This window comes from Centruroides vittatus, unplaced genomic scaffold, assembly GCF_030686945.1.
Source record: "Centruroides vittatus isolate TY-2023 unplaced genomic scaffold, ASM3068694v2 contig_1089, whole genome shotgun sequence".
NCBI classification, from domain to species: Eukaryota; Metazoa; Arthropoda; class Arachnida; order Scorpiones; family Buthidae; genus Centruroides; species Centruroides vittatus.
In genome coordinates this window covers 759,299-779,793 of record NW_027120700.1, presented here as the reverse complement: position 1 = coordinate 779,793, position 20,495 = coordinate 759,299, and the positions used below count along the sequence as shown (strand labels likewise).

The window sequence follows — 20,495 nt, the reverse complement described above, 5'->3', positions numbered from 1 at the left end:
CAATTTTTTTTAAACCAAATTTTGCTTTGAAATGATGAATATCTGAAATCATAGGTCCTCGAATGAATTTTCCTAGTTATTATGTTGTGGAATACGAACAGAAATGCTGATTATGTTCGCTTGGGATCATTAGTACGGTAGTTTGTTATAAATTATTTGTATATATGTAATATAACCATATCTATAACTTTTTGTGATCTGTCTGTCACTTCGTAATGAAGACACGTTCATGTGTGACACTTGCAGCATAGGCTTTTCACGGGATAGTATCGCCTTTCTTTCATGTTAGTAATAATTCAGTCAAGACCAAAATCTATCACCACATTATCAAAGTTTACCGTACGAGCGACACGGTACAGGAACAATGTATTTTCTACAACAATCAATTGTATTGCGATCAAACAACCACGAAAGAGTTTTTAAACTATTTAATTTCAAAATATCGATTTAAATACTTGGGAGAGTAATATAAAATTAGGATTTTTTTTCTCTTGCGAAGACACAATGCAGTGACAGTAGATTTAAAACACTGGGCAAATTTTCATCCTTTATTCGGTTGGGTATAAAGGATGAAAATTTGCCCAGTGTTTTAAATCTACTGTCACTGCATTGTGTCTTCGCAAGAAAGAAAACATAAAACACGGTTTCCTCAAGATAAAAATAAAATTAGGACCTTAGATTAAGAATAAAAATATTTAGACATAAAACAAATAATCGATTATAGTTTTAGATCCAGATCATTTGATAGTACTTATGTAAAAGTAATCTGTAAAATGTTAAAATAAATCTTCGATGCTCATATTGGATTGACAGCTCTTCTGAGTTAGTTTATAGGTTACAAATTCAACCTACAAATGGCATATCTGAAGGCAATAAGCCTTCAGATATGCCATTTGTAGGTTGAATTTGTCCGCTATCATCTAGTATACTCCGTAGAACTTGGTCGTCTGAAGATGTATTTTGTAGAAGGTATGTTTTATATTGAGAGCATTAACATATGTCGGATGGTAAGTGAGATGTTGCAAGTTGAGAATTTCGGTTGAGTATCCTTTGTTAGTAGATAGTAGTGTTAGTCTTGTGTGTCCTGTTCTGAGTCGAGCAAGTATAATAGAAATAATACTCAATGCTTAATTACATAACAAATATAAATATCGTGTTTACAATTAAAAGTCCAATGAAATATTAATATTTATTAGAATCGCAAGGCAAACGAGAAAAATTTCGAATGCTTGTATTATTTAAACTTTATTTTTTACTCTTTCCGCCCTGTGGATACTTAGAGGCCCTTTTCTATGCCCATACTGACAATAGAGGCGGTAGAATGGTGAGGGACGGAGCCGTATATATCTAAGTAGTATTCTTTTAAATGCTTATATCATTTTCGTAGTTTTCTTAAGTGTATTTTTCAAAATTAGAAAAAATAATCAAAGTTATCTCTAATAATATAATGATACTAATGAGGAATATGTATTATCAATGAACAATTGTATCCTTTTATATAGATGCCATCTCGACGTAAAATTTTGCAATTGTAAAGGTTTCAAATTATACACGTATGTAATATATATTTATAATTTAGAGTAAATATTAGTATTACTGTTTATATTGTTAATATTTTTTCATACTTCAATAAAAAAAAATTTCTTATATGGAATGAAATAGCACAGTTGTGTTAATAGAGAGATTTTACATTAAATTATTACCGTAATAGTCCATAGCATAATTATTATTATTAATTAATAAATAAAATTTTAAAAGTTATTTTGTCATTAACATTTTCCAATCTAAGATAACAGTTGTTTACGTCTAATAAACCGGAAATTTTTATTTATTTTATTTTAATTGCTTATCTATAAATCTTAATCATTCCTAAATTATGTTGGTATTTCCTTGAAGTGAAATTAAATGTTTCTAATTTGTAATTAAAATTTTTATATAAAGGGAAAAATATTGTAGATGTTTATAATTTTATATTAGATTGAATAAATACTAATATACTACATAAATTATCATAAAATATATAGTATAATAAATTTAGAATCATATTTGATTCACTTAAGTAAAGTTAAAATTAAACTTTAAGAATATATTATCCAGCCTTTTCTTATATGCGATAAATAGTAAATGTTACGTGGATTCAAACTGATTTCATGATGTGAGCAGAGTTTATCTGGCATTTTGCCGGTTGATTGCACTTGTTGTGAAACGAAAAAATAAAAACAAATGTCTCAATAATTTACAACTGCAATTTATCCAAGTAAAACTGAATAAAATTGGTAAAAGTTCGAAGCCATTTCTAAAATTTTTCATAGCACTTCTGCATGTTCATTAATGCATTAATTTTTTTTAGATCTTACCAATGAAAAATCTCTCCTAATTTTGTCCAAAATTAAATTCCTTGAGGAAATACTATTTTGTATATATTGCACTTTCTGCTAAATAATGATATTGAAATATAAATAAGACTTGGCCAAACTTAAAAATTTTCACCTACAGTTTCTGTAATCTTGCCAACTCTAGATAATAAAAACACTTCAGGTGACTCAATTATATATCCTTATCAGCTTTTGATAACCAATGTTTTAATTGATAAGTTGATAAATATTTATCAAGTGATTACTACTTTAGGAAAAATGCATGATTCTAATGTAAATAATAAAATAATTTTAAAGATTTTTATATTTTATTTTAATATTTTGTTAATTAAGAAAGTGCTTCTCTTGTTAGATTATTATTATCTGTTGTAATACTGTAATATAAAAGAAATTTTATATTATTATTCATAAATATTATTTATTGAGCTTTATAAAAGTTCTTATAACTTTGTTATAGCTTGGCATTTCAGTAATCAATCAAGAATTCACTAGTCAAAAATAAAATCGGACATTTATTGGCAAAGTTTTATTTTCCTAATTGTTAAAGTAATTTGATAACTTGGCTTTAATATGGTAGTAAAATAGATAGAGTTGCTCATTAAATCCGATATTTTAATAATTCATGAAGTTAGATTCAGTGCCGTTAAAATGCTTTTAAAAAAGGATAATTCATAAGGTTAATATTCGGAAATTGAATAAACGTCAATTAATTTCGAGTATTGAAACAACTCATACAAAATGTTTCATAAGCGTTGATTTTAATAGTATTTTTAAGGTGCCTTGTAATAATTCATTCATTTCTTATATTTATTTTTTTTAAAAGTATTTTTCTGCGTATTTGTCTGTCTTTAATGCTAAATAAACGTAACTAATTACACCTGAGTACTTAATTTCCTTTACGAACTCTTTGCTATGTAGTTCATTCATCTAATTGCTGGAAGAACTGAATCGAAAAATAACTATATAATTAATGTTAAAAGTAAACACTATAATTAATGTTAAAAGTACGATTCATTTTTAATTTAAAAATCTAACAGTGTGTTTACGTGTTTAATTTCAATATTTATCAAAAGATGTCGCTACTGACACTTAACATTTCTAAATAAAGAAGCCTCAAAAGATGTATTTTTTTTTTCCTGGTACAACTGCGTAAGAATGCAACAAAGCTAAAATAAAATGAATTTTTAAACTGCTGACTAAGAAAAACAAAACACTGCAATAAATTTCACGATACCTATTCTTAAAAAAAAGGCTAAAATTAACTTCCAAGTTTTCCAGTCTGAGAATTAGGTTATGATCTAAGTATTTTATACGTAATTATACACAGTTAATTTCACACATTTATTAAAGTATTCTTATTTAAAATAAACAAAAACATAACAACTAATTTTTACAGTTTTAAATAAATGAATTCGGCTTTAATTTTCATATTTTCTATGCTTGGATAGTGTAGTCACGTGGATAACAGGAAGCATTTTTAATTAGTAATTACGCAAAAGATAAAATAATTTATCGAGTTATTTATGAACTTAATCTATTCAGTGTCATAACTGTTATAAAGCTATAATTAAAGATAAAATATTTAGTAATATTACATAAAAATAAATATACCGCAGGCCTCTTATATAGTAGGCCTATACTATACTTCAAAATTTGTATGCAAAAACATTTAAATTCGATTTTTAAGATTATTTTACTGATTTAGTTTCAAATGGTACGTGAATTCGATCAAATCAGTCTATAATTAGGCAATACTTGGTATTAAATAGCGTGAAAATTAGAACGTGATTTGTACTAAATAGAAAACTAATTAGAACTTTTACACGGATGACTCGGATGTTATATTATTAAAATCTATTCTTATATAACATTTTAAAAATAATATAATTAAGATTGATTTTAGAAATGAAGATGTGTTATGTGTTTTGATTTTCACAAAAGCCTGAAAAAGAATTTTAAAAATTTGCTGGCAACTTCAAGGATTTTCTGAAGAAAAGCAGACATGTCATTGAAATCCTCTACAAACTTGCTTTTGCAATCTATTATTACAAAAAAGGAAAAGTCATCCTTCGCCTAAAGGGTTTGACCTAATATTGTATAACTCTTCAGTGTAGAAAATTAACTAAAAATATCCATAAATCATAGAATAGGATAGCAGCAAAACAAAACTATTAAAATATATCAATAGGTAAGTTTGGTTTCGAGTTTTTTTTTTTAAAAAAAAAACAAACTTACATTTACAACCTTTAAAAACTTTTCATGCTTTAAAGTTTATTTTTATTATAAATATTTTAAAATGTAATCTATACACGGATATTTTGTAATTTTTGCCGATTTGTAATGTATACAAAACATTTACGAAATCTACAGATAAATTTTTATCTATTTATTCTATTCTTCCCGTGTAATTTTGAAAGTTGTTTTGGTTCTTTTACATTACATAAACTGAAAGAAAATTGTGATTACAATTAATAACAAATTTAAAATATCTGTAAAATTTATAACATTGTAACTAACCTTTAGGCCTATAACTTCGGAGGATCCAACAATTAAATGTTATGATTTTTTAACTTAAAGTGACTTAAAATAATTCATTTGTTACATTTGTAATTAAAAAAAAATTATTCTGCATGTCTGTCCGTAACGCTCAATAAACGTATCAAAATTATTATACTTAATTCCTTTAATAAGGCTGAATTAATTTACAAAAAAAAATAATAAACTATTTTTACGTACCTTCGAGGGGGTCTCTTGACGAAAAAAAAATTTAAATTAGGACCCACATTTGTAAACGAGCAGAATTTTTTTTTGTTAAAACTACGTATTATTTTATTAAAACTTTAAATATAAGCTTTATTATATTAGCGAAGTATTAATAAAATACTAAAAAATCCGTATCGATAAAATATAGAAAAGCTATAGGCCTACATTTACGTAATGTAAACGAGCGAGCTTCCTTCCGAAGGCAACACGATACCCCCATAAAGGACACGTTATACAGTTGTAAGCACACGATACCAGTTGACCTTCCTTCGTAGCCATGACGACGAGATGTTCCTAAAACTGCGAATGGTGTCAATAATCCTTCGATTAATAGAACAACCGTGAAAAACTAATTAAACCAAACACCGGGAGGTAAATCTTATTCGACGTGCCACATGCCAACTAGGCAAAATAACAACGCATGCGTACCACGTGGTTAAACATTTGTCGGATTGGTATAAGATGGCCCAGCTTCCGACATGAGTCCAATTCGAATTATTTATGGAAGAGGAGTAGGTTTCCTCGAATCATTCCCAGAATGGCGGTCGAATGGGGATACGATCAGCATAATGGTGAGTAATTTCTTTTTTTCTATGTAAATTAAGTTTACATAAATAATACATATATATAAATTTATTAATAAAAGTAGAAATAATTTTTTGCATTTTATTTAATTAAAAGTAATTTTAATCTAAAAATACTCTTGACTGAATACGTCGATAACGTGACAACTCAGATAACTTTTTTTTTTTTTTTTAAATTAAGGTCGACTGTAGGCTATCAGTCATTTGTTTTCGGAATTTAATAATCATTTTAAACTTTCTTTTAAGGTTTATATACGTGTAATAATTACCTTATTTTATAGTAAATTTTTTTCCTTTTTTTTTTAATTGGAAAAAATAATTATAATAAATCTTGGTGTAATGGTACAAAAATATTTTATACATTCCTCGGGGAATACGTTTAAACTTATATAAAAAGTTTTCTTTGAAGTACTTATTTAAATAACTAAAACAAATTTGTAAAATATATTTTGAAAGGAGTAGATTTTGTAGGACGTTGTGACCTGTTGACGTCAGAAAGGTTACCGAATCGATTCGAGAGACTGCATTCATTGATCGTAGTAGGGAACACCGGGATGAGAATTGCTCTAAGGCATCTAGTGACAAAATCTTTCATGAGAAAGTGTTAATAATGCACCAACCCTGTTCTTATGACTAGAAATAATGGATTCGTTATTCTCTTACGCGTATCGAAAGTTCTATCTTCTAAAATTTAAAAATTTCTATTCGTAATAACATATATATATTTAAAAAAATTATTTTAAGGAATGACATTTTCTTTTCTTAAATAATTCTTAAATAGAATAAATGGAAATAATGTTTATTATTCTCTTTAAACACAAACTAATGAAAAACATATATATATATTTTTACTGTAGTTGTATTTTAATTTAAAGCAGTTATTCTATATATAGAAATTTTAATAGATAATTTTTAGATTTAGTTATTAAAATATAAACGTATTCTAATCGATTTGATTTTCGTAAGTTATCTTTCTTCGTGTGTGTGACAATAATTCACTGTTGGAAATGTGTAGTATGTCTTTAAACAGTTACGTTAATAGAATGAGGAAACGGATATTTGCATCCAGTCACTCTATTTCCTTTACGGTTAATTGTTAGTTTTTATGTTTTCCTTAAATAAAAATAGCCTCAATAATGAAAGCCCTAGTTTACTATCCATTACGATAAGCTAAGTTTTATATTATTAATTCAGTGTTTTTTATTTTGTCATATTTGTTATTTTATATTGTTATTCAGGGTACAAATACACAACGGGATTTTTTTATGGAAAAGTCTGAAGATTTTTCCCATAAAAAAAACCCGTTGAGTATTTGTTCCTTGAATACATATGGGTTTTTATGGAAAATTCTTCAGATTTTCCCATAAAAAAAAAACCCATAAAAACACCCACTGAGTATTTTGTCTTTCGTCCATAATTTAGTTACAGAATAAAGCAGTTAGTGTAAAAAACAAAATCTTATCAATATTCAGTAACAACACTTAATATTGTTTCTATACGTATTATTTTTAATATACAGAATAAAAACAATACAAAATAAGTTTTTTTTGAAAAATTTAGAACTAAATATTTATTTTTATTTAATAAATTCGTAGACTCATTTCAATGAGTTTACATCTACTTCAATTATCATAAATTAAGCTTCATCAGTTACAGGGTTGTTTATAACCAAGTATATGTTGAATGATTTATGGTATATTATAGAATAAATGTTTTTAAAATTTCCTAACGTTATGTAATAATTAATTAAAAATACACCTTAATTTCGAGATCATAAATATAATAAGGAATTTTTTATACGGAATCTTTAATTATTTGTTGAATAACCGATATCAAACAATAAACAGGAAAAGAACTTACATAATAACACCACTGCATTGTACGTGTACGTTGATGGAAGATAATAAACAAGAATTGCGGGTCAAGTGGACAAAGGTTTTCGTGAAATGTTTCCTCTAAATCATCATCATCATAAGCTTATCTTTTGTTTTAAAATTTTATAAATGAAGTAAGAAAATAAATAACTTTAAATTTTATTTAGATTATTTTTATTTCAAACACTTGCGTAATTGTACACTGTAAATAAATCGGCTGTTGACATAGATAAATGGCAACGTCACGCTTAGATGGGCGGAAAATTATTAAGCCACTTCTTCAAATTTCAAAAACTTGCAGGCATTATATACATTTTCACTTAACCATAGTAATATGATACGTATATATCATGAAGAATTTGATTTTTTTTTCCCTTCCATTTGATTAATGTATTTGGTACAATAATCTCAAATTTAGGTAGAAAAGTTTATCCAAATATGCCTTTTCTAAAAGTTTTTAAAAGTTTTATCAGTAAAAGTAGATGGAAAACTTCTATTCTGTAGCTATAAGCTTGCAAATGAAAAATAAAAATAATTGCTAATTAAACTTGATGATAATCATTATAATCTTTTATTTGCTTTTTATTTATTTACCTTGTGAAAATGTGTTACAGAAAACCTTGTTTGCTGTAACACACGTTCTGTCTGGCTTATTCTAAATACTGTATTAATATTTAGTGTCGAATTTGGCTTTTTAGTAAACATCTATATTCGAATTTTTAATAAAATAAGTTCATTGTGACTCCCTTTTTTATACAACTTTCAAATAGTATAAATTTTCATCAGTCAGATATAATACTAAATTAATTCGAGAACGGCATAATTTTATAACAAAATGAAATAAGCAAACGTGGCAAGAAAAATAACTGCTTTGTTGTATTTATTCGTGACAGTACAAGTATAAATTTAGGTTACTTGACGAAAGATTATTAAGTCTTGATTTTAATTCTATAATTTCTTTTCTTTTCTATTCTGCGATCGATCTTTTACGCGCATCGGCCATTTTGAAATTTGATGATGATTTGACGAAATTACCAAGAAATATTTCAAATAGGCATATAAGTTCTTGAAATTCATAGCAAATTCAAAAGTATCTATTAGGAAGACTAATTAAAACATATATTTTCGTGAGCTAAATTTATAAAATCAATTGTAATTAGGACGAAAAGCAACTATCTACTATGGCATTTTAAAGATATCTTAGTTAAATAAATTTTTATAATCTTCATTAAAAACTAAACTGTATAATATTTTGTCGAAAGAATAGCGAAAGTAATATTATTCGTACTGTGGCCTTTTAATTAAAAAAAATGAGTACGAGCACGAGTTATTAATTTTCAACACCGAAAATACTGTATATAGTGCGTGAGAATTAACAAACTACATTAATTAAATTACTTTTAAATACAGCACGGAAAATAATGTTTAAATACAAGTTATTAACGTTACTAAAATTATTCTTTTTTTTAATATTTAACTAGTAGTCTACATTTATGACTTTTTTATAATAATTTTTCTCTGTTTCTAGACACAATAGAATGTCTATTGCTACTTCACGATCAAGTGACACGTTTTAAACTGATCTAACACATACAAAAATATGTTAAATTTCTATTGTAGACCTATTTTAAACAAATAAATTACAGTAAAACCTGTGTAAACTGGAATCAAAATCGTGTAACAAAAATCTTTTCCGTTTTAAAAGGTTTTTTTTTAATGTAGAAAACACTTTTTATAATATAAAATACACGTGTACTGTGTGTTTTTATACGAAACTATTTAAATTATATTTTAAAAAAATTATTTTTTATGGTGTCAACGATTTGACGTAGGTGCTATTAATTTAAACTCAATGTGCATTGTACTGTTGTCGACAGATGATCTAATTTTTATAAAATGTAATTTCCTTAATTCTCTTCCCGCAGGTAGTCATTTTTAAAAAAAAAAAAAAAAAAAATTGCTTCGACCTATATTGTAACAAAAGAGAAAATCTTTATCTAGAACAATAAATTCTCTTCGAATATGACATGATATATAGCACATAAAAGCTTATAAGATTATTTCTGTAAACTAAATATCTAGAAAGATCACGTTATTTCGATAAATAACAGAAATGTTCTTCGAAATCTATATTATATCAGTCTTTTTCATTGCAGGTGCTCGTCAAATTATACGTTATATCATGCGCTAATGAGCTGTTGTGGTGTTTTATTATGCTACTTCATACAGGCATACACTTAAAAGCTTTTCGCAGATTTGGCAACCTCCTGTAGATGATTTATCTTCTTTTTTACACCGATCAAAGTTTTTATTTATTTACCAAAACTGAGCAATAGCCAGATTCTACAGACACTAAAAATAAATGGTAACCGAAAACGAAGGATATAAAAGAGTATTTTACGGAATTACAATATAGCTTGTTGCTTAACGAATGACATTTTACTTTCGGTTGCAGATCTTGCCCGCGTTATACCGTAAAATTCAAACTTCGTTTTTCATTTGTTAATTAATTAAAAATTTTTTCTGATTTTTATTAAATTAAGCTATAAAATAAAACCAGTTTTTAATGCAAAAATAGCTAAATCGGTAAAAGTAATTTCTCCTGAAAGGCAAGAATTATCTGTAATTCAGTGCACTTTTTATATAAAAGCATTTTGAAATGCTCATTAAAACATAAAAAGCTAATAAATGTAAAATTTTCCTTTAAAAATAAGACGTTATTTTTTTAACTTCCTGTAGGCATAATTTTCTTCGGAATAATAGCTTATATTATGTAATATAAGTTACGTCAGATCACGATTTAATAATAGTTGATACTTCTAGTTTTTATAATTAAATTCATTTAATGTAAAAGTTGTTGTTGTTGTTGTTGTTGTTGTTGTTGTTAAAATAACATTTTATATAATTTACAAATTATTTTTTTGCATTAATAAAGAAATTATATAAAGCACACAAATTGTCTATTTTACATTAGTTACAAGTTTAAAAATTACTCTCCGATTTTAATATTTATCGAGTTCTTGTACACTCGTTCATTAAAACAAAAGATACACCAAGAGGGAGGTTGTTGGAATCAAATGAAACTTTAATGCGAACGTAATGACGATAGTAATAAGTGATTATCATATCGTAGAAAAGGGATAATTTCCTGTGAACAACGGTACAGTTTAAAGGAATCTTTAATAGCTTGAAGGACTTGTCAAACCGTATCGTCGTACGTATTAGACATGGAAGTAGACAGGCATCGTAATCCTTCTACAGATTTTTCTCAACAAATGTTCCAACTATCGCTCCGGATCCCTCATATTCTAGATGGCCAAAGCTGGCGACCCATCTGCTCTTACAAATGCTCGATGGGCGACGAATGTGGACTCTGGGAAGGCCAAGGAAATGTGGCATCGTGAGGGAAACTTTATCTGTTTGCGACTGAGTATTATATTGCCGGGAAAAGGCCGTTTGCAGCTCTGTCATTAAAGGAAACACGCAAGGGTCCAAGATTTCCCGAATGTGTACTACCTCTGGTGTCTCTAGCACCATTAATAGGGGTGACCGAATCTCATATAAGATTGCCTCCGGCTGTCGTGTTGGTCTGTGAGCGTTTTGTTAATAGTACATAAAGACAAAAATTCAAGCGCTCTCCAGTGAAAGATGAAAGCGATCCTCCCAGACAAATAGTGGTCGTCCGTTCCTAAAGACTCCGTTGCGTGTTCGTATTTACCGTTGCATGATTGCCCCACAATCTTTCCAGATTGTACTGTACATCTGAAGCTTCTAGAGCCGTGTATGTGTGCTCCCGACGTAGCCTAACCATTGCACTCAACGTTTCCTCAGTCGGGTTAGATGGCCCATATGACGGACAATTCGGCATCACGGCCATCCTTCTTCCCTAGTTCGCCGATGTAGTCTTTAATCACCCTGTTGATGTTAGAAAATGTCTGTCTTATAATTGCGTAGTACAGGTAAGCCTAGTGTTCGAAGATTTCCAAACAGATACACTGAAAATTCTGAACATAAAACTGTTGAGATTTTTATCGATCTGGTATTACGTAAGGTTTCTCGAATAGCGTAAAAACACGTTCCATCTACATTTCGAAATTTTTCATTCAAATCTTAAATTTTAAAAAGATATTCAAAATCCACATTTAAATTTAGACAAATTTTTTAAAAATTTTGAAACTGTTATTTCTCTTTTTTAAAAATTATTTGATCTCTTATTCAATATTGAATAATTTAAACCATTTTACAAAGAGAGAGAACACTTCTTTTCTTTTTTATAATAAACTTCTTGACAATTATACAATAATTAGTAACTTCTTTTCTTTTTTTAAAAAAATGTGATATTTCAGTCTTTTTTTTATTATTAATATTATTATGTAATTTTAAATTTTGATATATTTATAAAGTTTACTTTAAAATTTCAAAAGTTTTTTTAAAAATATTTTTCCTTATTCATATGGACGTTTTTAGATGTTTATATAGATTCGTTTTAGATATTTTTGTTATTTTTGTACCTATAAACAGTTTCAAAGTTATATCTGGAATCATTATACAACACTGAAAGGTTGGGAGTTAAAAGCAAATCTTTAATGAATAAGCCTGTTTTACAAAAAAGAATTTCTAATATATAAATATATTATTTTTTAAATAAAATTTTTAGTTCGTTTCTCTTGTGATGTAGCTATAGAAGAGATAAAAACGATACTTTTTAGTGCAGAAATTTTGAAATAAAATAATAGAAATGATTTTTGCGAACCGATAATATGATTATATTCGTAGGGCTTCGGTATCGATTTTCTATTATCGATTAGAAATAACTCTTATCAAAACTTCATAAATTTGCAGGACCCCATCTGTGGTGTAAATATTATCCGAGCGCTAATGGAACGCAGCAATCCCCAATCAATATCGACACGACATCCATTATGACAGATGAACAATTACTTCGTTATAAGTTGACTTGGAATTATGAATCTGATACTTGTACCGCTTTACACAATACGGGTAACGGATGGCAAGTTGACGTGGATGCCAAAGGATGTGAGTGTATATTTTATTATTATTATTATTTCAAGATCATCTCAAGACTATTATACAAATATTTTAATGTTATTTTAAAATTAAAAATTTGAAGCTTTTGTATACTAAATATTCTGTACTAAAATTCTAATTTATACATATTCAGATTTGGAGGGAGGCCCATTACAACATAATTATCGATTACAACAATTTCACTGCCATTGGGGAGACAACAGCTCTTACGGATCAGAACACACCGTAGATGGAAAAACTTATTCTGGTGAAGTGAGTTTTCAGGAACGTATTCAGTTTTTTTCGTGCAGAAAATTTGATATTTTTGCTGTGCTTACATTTTTTTTTGGTTTTTGATGACGAAACAGGTCATGTCTTTGTACAAAATAAAGTAATTTTAAAAAATTACTCCTCTTCCTTTCGACAGTAATTGAAATTTAAACAAATAGGATATCGGCAGATGACATTTGTATGTTTTTGAAATGATTACATTTCTCTGAACATCTTTTTTTTTATCTTCATTTCGATAGTATCATTAGGATGTTAAATAAGCGCAATATTCCGATTTGGTCGTGTCTCATTTATATGCCAACTAAAATGGAATTTTTGAATAAATATGAACTGAAATCGAGCATTACTCCTTTCTCACTTCATATTTTTAGTTTCATGACAAGTTAAATAAGTACTGTTAGTGTTACTATTACTTTCCAGGCTGTTTTATATATAACAGAGGGAAAGCAAAAGTAAAAAAACGATCGGTCAAGAAATGTCCCCCTCCATATTTTTACATTTTTGGTCTCGGGGGACCTTTAAAACGTCGAGAAATGAAAAAAAGCGGGAGTTTTTCTGTATGTATGGATATTTTGTGTGGGGGGCACGATTTTGTTCACCCTCTTTGAAGCTTAACTCCTGTGCTTTTTGTCGAAGATTTCTGAAATTATGCAGGGAGGTTTGTTTGTTAGGTTATTAGGGGGATTGATGCTATTAAATTTTGGTGATTAAAGCTCGAGGGGATGGGGGTAGTGTAATCTCTAGTAGAGTCGGACTTAATGACGATTCGTTATTAACATTTACATTTTTTTTTTTTAAATAAAAACCCATGCCTACTCTTAAAATTAATTTTTTGCCATTTTATAATAGTTATTATATTTTATTAAAAACTTTTTTTACATTTTTAACAGATGGGCCACCAAATGTTGCCGGGAAAGTTAAGCAACTCGTTGTTGGATTTTTAATATTAACATGAACCACCTGGCTGTAATTAAGTGTTTAAAATCTAGCTAAGTTCATTGATAGCTCTTGGAGTTTTTAAACTAGAAAATTCTGAGATAAATTTCCATATTTTTTTTTTTAATATAAAAATGTATTTAATACTTGATATATGAAAGTTAATACTTTGATATCTGCTCACAAACGTCCGATTACCCTTAGTAACAGAACAAGGGCAAGAATTTGGGGACATTCTCATTGGTCCATCCATTTCGTATATAAAGTGAAAATCACTTTCAACCAACGCTTCATGGTTTTACCCCCTCTCCAATCTCACATATACATATAAATTTGTAGGATCAATTTTTCCCTTTTTAAATAAAAACATTAGCTTGTTTATTCAATTGATCATCACTAAAATTATGAAAATGATGATTATTTTTTTTTCTCCTTTTTTAATTAATTATTATGTTTTAAATAATGTTTAAATTGTCAAAATATTATAAATTACTCTGCTTATTAAATTAAGTTATTGATAATTTATTTAAATCAATAATACTTTAACTGCTTCCAAATTTTACATCCTAGAATTATATATTTTTATGGTTAATGTTTCCTATGGTTCCAAAATGGCGGCTCGTCTCTGATTCCAGCAAATAGAAAAAAAGGAAACAGTGGGGACGCACGTTCTAACCTAACCTATTCTAACAAATAACCATAATTATTACCAACAAAATTATTAGAATACGTTAGGTTAGGTTAGAACGTACGTCCCCACTGTTTCCTTTCTTCTGTTTGCTGGAATCAGAGACGAGACTCCATTTTGGAACCAAAGGTAACATTAACCATTTTCATTTTAAGTGTATTTTATTTGCAAGATTAATTTTTAATAATGATTTTTTTTTTCTTTTTATTAAAATTAAAGGTAATGCATAATTTACATAATCGATCCTTAATTAGAAATATTGCCTCTTTTCTACGTATCTCATTGATAGAACTTAGTTAGCCTTGGACATGTTTTCAATTATTTTTATATTTTAAAGAAATTATTATTTTTAGAAAAGTTTTTATTGTAGGCCTATTATATATAAACTGAATTGCGCTAATAATTTGTTAGGACAATGGCGATATCTAGAAATCAAACATTTAAAATACCATCAATCTTATAAACTGCATAATTTAGTTAAATAAATAAATAAAAAAGGCTTCTATAATTAAGATATTATTTAAATCGTGCAAAAATATAATTCTGGTTTCCTTCGTAATAATAGTAAGATTTAAGCAGTTTTTTAGTATGACAAGACAGAGAAGATGATGATAAATATTACAAAGTTTAAATTTATTTTCCTCTTGTATATAAAAACCGAAAGCACTTGCCTAGCAACTGTGCATTTTAGATAAGTGCAACGGGTGCAAAGGCGCGGGGCCTAAGAAGAAAGGGGCTTCGAAGTGGTATATAAAAACGAATACAATAGTATCTGTATCTAACCAATTCTATTTGTTTTTATTTTTACTCAAAAAAGAAGTCAAAATTTTAAAAATTATGCACAGGGCACTTGATAAGCTAGTTACGGCTTTGTCTTTACTTGCAAATATGCATTTATAATCTTTGTTTTTTCATTTCTATTTTGATTGATCATAATTTTAAAAATTTACTATTCATCATAGCTTCATCTTGTCCATTGGAATGCTGATTTATTTGAAAATTTCAAAGAAGCTGCTCGTTGTAATGGAGGATTAGCCGTTCTGGGCGTTTTTCTTCAAGTGAGTGTGAATATTTTCTGGACACTTAAATATACTATATTTATTTATCAAATTTATTTTTTAGTTAGGAGAAGAGAATTCGGAATTAAACAAACTGACAAAATTGATGCCTAATATTGCTTATAAAGCAGATAAGACTCCTATAGAAGAAAAAATTGATCTTACAGCATTTTTACCAAGTAAGTTTATCTGCTATAATACATGTATAAGCATGTATCAAAAAGATTTTTATTTTTTATATTTAAAATGTGAATTACACTTTTTAATCTTAAAGAAAACCGTACTTTTTGGACCTATGAAGGATCTCTTACTACACCACCCTGTTATGAAAGCGTTACTTGGATAGTTTTCAGAGAACCTATTCAAATATCTGAACAACAGGTATTATTATTATTATTTTTTTTATTGTAAATTTAGATTGTCCTGGACTAATAGTTAAATACTTAAAATAAAGTTCTTGGTTAATGTTACCTATGGTTCCAAGATGGCAGCTCGTTTCTGATTCCAGCAAATAGAAGGGAAACAGTGGAGACGCACGTTCTAACCTAACGTAACCTAACCTATTCTAATAAATTACCATAATTATTACCAACAAAATTATTAGAATAGATTAGGTTATAACGTGCGTCCCCACTGTTTCCTTGCTGGAATCAGACGAGCTGCCATCTTGGAACCATAGGTAACATTAACCAAGTTCTTTTTTCCTATTGGAAATGATTTGACAAAATTTTTACTTATCGATAAGTAAAAAAAAATGCATTATAAAATGCATTTCCAATCTTTTTAAATTGCAAATTTATAGCATTAGTATGGATTTCTGGATTTCCTAAATCATATAATTTATTTAAAACATTTAGAATTTTTGCGAGCCTTAAAAAAAATAAAATTTGGCGATTAATGCAAAAACTTAATATTGACTTCATTTTCTTTATTTTCATTTAGTTTGGTAAATACTGTATCCTTTTAAGAATTAAAAGAATTAGATTGGAAAATTTAGCGTAGAAAAATAATTTCACACTGTTAGGAAATTCGAGTAATTTTATAATAGTTGACAGTATATTTTTGGATGGACAAAAATTATAATAAATTTTAAGAGGTTAAAAAAAATTATCTTGAATTCAAATTACGATAATTTAAGTATAATAATATACGTACTAGAAACTTATATAAATTTTTAAACATGAAATGACTAAGGTTTTTTTTTTCTAATTTCAGCACTTATCCATCTCACACTTTCAAAATTTTTTAGAGAAGGTACAGATTAGTGTCAGATATATTGATATATATTCATTTTATTTATAATTAGTTGTTATTACTACTACTACTTCATTAAAGAATCAACAATGCCATTTTTGAAAACTTTAAAAATGAGTAAACCGATAATAAAATAATAATTTTGGGAAAAGTATAGCTCAAGTTCTTAAAGTGGCAAGGTAGATGAGTATATCTTCATCTTTATTGATGTTTTTGCTTTACGACAGACATAACTTCCCATTTTCTGATAAGAAAATAGACACAAACAGGTCGATAAATTTATTCATATTGAAGGTTATATGAAGATCTTTAATTATAAATTATTCATTAATGAATGATAATTACGTTATTTTCTTGTGTGTGTGTATATATATACACGTTTTTACGTATTATATAACGTTTTTATTTATTTTTACTGTCTTATCGTTAACGGCTCTTAACATCTTCAGTATATTATTTTTCTTTTTCGTTTTTTCCTGGAACCGATATTTATATAATGTAAGATATATTATATAACTGTCACCATTTTAAATGAATATTTTTTAAAATGATTTATTAGATTTTTTTAATATTTTCTTCTTTTACTTACTTTTATTATTTTTACAAGATGTATTTGTTTTTTCAAATTATTTTTGTTCGTTTGTTTAGAATGCCATTTTAAATACTACATTAATTAAATTGACTATTATAATCTCATATATTTTTATGCTTTTTTTTTATAGCTCGAAGAATTTCGGAAATTGCATCGTAAACCACAACAGACCAATTCAGAAAATGCCAATAAAGAATCGCCCGAATGCATTAGGAAGAATTACAGGCCGACTCAAATACTTCATAACCGTCTTGTTCGTGAAGCATTCTATACAAACCAATAAACGCAAAAAAAATTTAAATCATTATATTCTAGTAATAGATGGACTATATTTTTGGATAGAAACTTTAAATCTATATATAAATTATAGTTAAGGCTCTGCTTATGATAGAACCAATGCAGATAAATGAACACTAAAATTGATATAGTCAATTCTGTGTTCGTTTATCTACACGGTCTAATATAACAAATAAAACTGAGCTAAATTGAATTCGGCACGAAAAACTATTGCGAAGTCTTCCTGAAAGTTATATTTTCATATTATATCCCCGATAGAATATATTCTTTATACAAACAAAATTATATTTTTAATGTTTCTGTACATATATATAAATGTAGAAAGGATGAAATTTCTGGCATAATTTTAAGCTGGTTAAGTTTTAAAATCATTAATATTTTTGCAAAATTCTTGAAATAATTAAAGTCCAAGCTCTAACAGATACTTTTTTTTAATCATTATAAAGAACTAGTATTTTTTGAAATATTTTCCTTTGAAATTTCATCTATTACTTCTGCATATTCCGATAGCAATAAAAATTGAAATGAACATTGTTTTGAAACACGCGACAATACGTATGTTTAAAGTATTGTGAAAGCAAAACACGGCCATCCCATATTTCCGCAAGAATACATAATTTTAAATTCGATTAATAGCGTATACAGGTCGACCATCACTAATTTCGACTAGCGTAATTTCAAAATTTCTCTTGTCACTACTGTTTTGAAGGTGTTCAACATTGCCCATTGTACTGTACGATAATTTTTCAAAAATTTTCATTTTTGTTTTCTTTATTGGCCAACTCGTACTGGTTTACAGGGTATTTTAAAGGTAGGATGAATTAATTAGCTGTTATGTTCTAGTCTAACCATCCGACATCCTACAGATCCCAATGCCGAATTAGTGATCATCAATCTGTAATTTAAATCCATGTTTAATTCAAAAATTACTAGTTCTCGCCATCTAAAACGAATTACATTAGTCATGTTTCATATTTTTATAGATAATTGCGATCGAAATTCCTTCTACCATTGCAGTGGAAATAAGATTTCATTAAAATTTTCTTTTTAACTGCAGAAAAAATCAAAACTTTAAATATTTAAATGTATATAGTATGTGTATATAATTGAAACAGTCAATATATTTTTTAATTATCTCAATTAAAAATTATTTTTAAAAAGTTTGGCCATTTTAAAAGTGATTTTTTTTTTTTTTTTTTTTTTTTTAATTTATTTTTTCAGCTTTTTGATATCAAACATATCAGGTTGGCCTGTATATTTATAGTGTTTTTTTTTTTTTTTAACTTGAAGTAATTAATGTACAATTTTAAATTAAGATTAATTAATATTTTATATTTTGTATTGTCATAAATATATTTTTGGGTGAAGTAGCCTGTTCATGGTTCATTTATACAAACCTAAATACATCATTGTCAACTATATTTATGCCATAATACAATATAAAAGTTGAATTAAATTTTAATTGTAAATAATTCTCCTTTCTAATACAAAGTATCTTTTATATGTAAATTGTAACAGACACTTTCAAGAAAGGACCCGATTAATTTGGCTTCACTTGGAAAAAAACAAGAATAACTTATGATTCTCCTTCATATGGAAAGTTTTTAGTAAATAATTACATCATTGTTAAAAATATATAAAAAATGATCAGTAATCTGTCAGCATTGTTTGTTTTATGGCATTCTAAAAATGTAAACTATAAATTATGACTAAACAGCATATATTTGCAGAGCCTGTACATATATTTTAAAGAAAACACATATTAGACACAATAATCCTTCAGTTTAATATAAATTAATATATTTAGAGTTTAAAAGCAAAGAACAAAAAGTGCATTGTAGAAGTTGATTTCAGATTCTATTCCCAGTGTAAGAAAGTAAAATAGTTTTTATTAAAATGTGTATTTATAAAAGATTATACATAGTTGTATTATACAGAAAAATCATATCATTTAATGTTAAAATGCACAAATAGATTGATCAATTGTATTTTAATAGATTTCTCGGAAAGAAATCTATTTGTTTTAATATAAGAATTTTAAAATACTGGTTCATAATGTTTATTTGAATTAATGCCATTGTAGAATGTAATCTTAAAAAAAATATATTTAAATTAATAAATAGATGAAAATTTCAATTTTCAGTTGTGTAGTATTGATTTTTAATTTCAATTATATACATACAAACTCAAAAAAACCAATATTTTAAAGCTTTATTTATATTTTAAGAATATTTTCAATCCTTATATTTTAACTTAATTTCCAAGAACATTTATATAGTAGTGACGCTGTGTTTTACACCACTTGGGTACCACTTGCAGAAACTTTTTTATTATTTTAACAGTTAAATATTTTTTTTTATTTAACAATACAGAACATATTTACAGGTGGCAGGAACATAGCACATGTTTTTTTCAGCTCCTGCTGTAAGAAAAACAACAAAAAAATATCAACACAATACTTTGACTATCAAACTTCAATATTTGTTATCAAAGTTTATAATTCCAAAGTGACTTAGTGTATTTGTAACTGATGAGTTTTTGTCAAATCAATCTATACATAGTTAAACTACTTAAATGTAATCCTATTCAGAATTTCTATAGACCAAATCAAAAACATTAGATTCTGCTTAGTAAATTAATACTTAGTAAACTAATTGCCTTTGTGATGTGTAAACATACAGTAGCTGAATATATAGTGTTTTTTTACGAGGGGCTAACTTGTAAGACTAATTCTATACATCAGTGCCTACAACCA

At 27.2% G+C, this 20,495-nt stretch overlaps 1 protein-coding gene across 1 annotated transcript; it reads left to right on the top strand.

Annotated features, from left to right (window-relative positions):
• The first annotated feature begins 5,337 nt into the window (after window positions 1-5,337).
• Window positions 5,338-18,052, top strand: LOC136975556 (carbonic anhydrase 13-like). The gene is made up of 7 exons (XM_067270637.1): window positions 5,338-5,710; window positions 12,439-12,633; window positions 12,779-12,897; window positions 15,502-15,597; window positions 15,662-15,776; window positions 15,872-15,978; window positions 17,574-18,052. Exons 1-7 carry the CDS (start codon window positions 5,560-5,562, stop codon window positions 17,724-17,726), a joined length of 936 nt encoding a protein of 311 aa, XP_067126738.1. The 5' UTR covers window positions 5,338-5,559; the 3' UTR covers window positions 17,727-18,052.
• The last annotated feature ends 2,443 nt before the right edge of the window (window positions 18,053-20,495 follow it).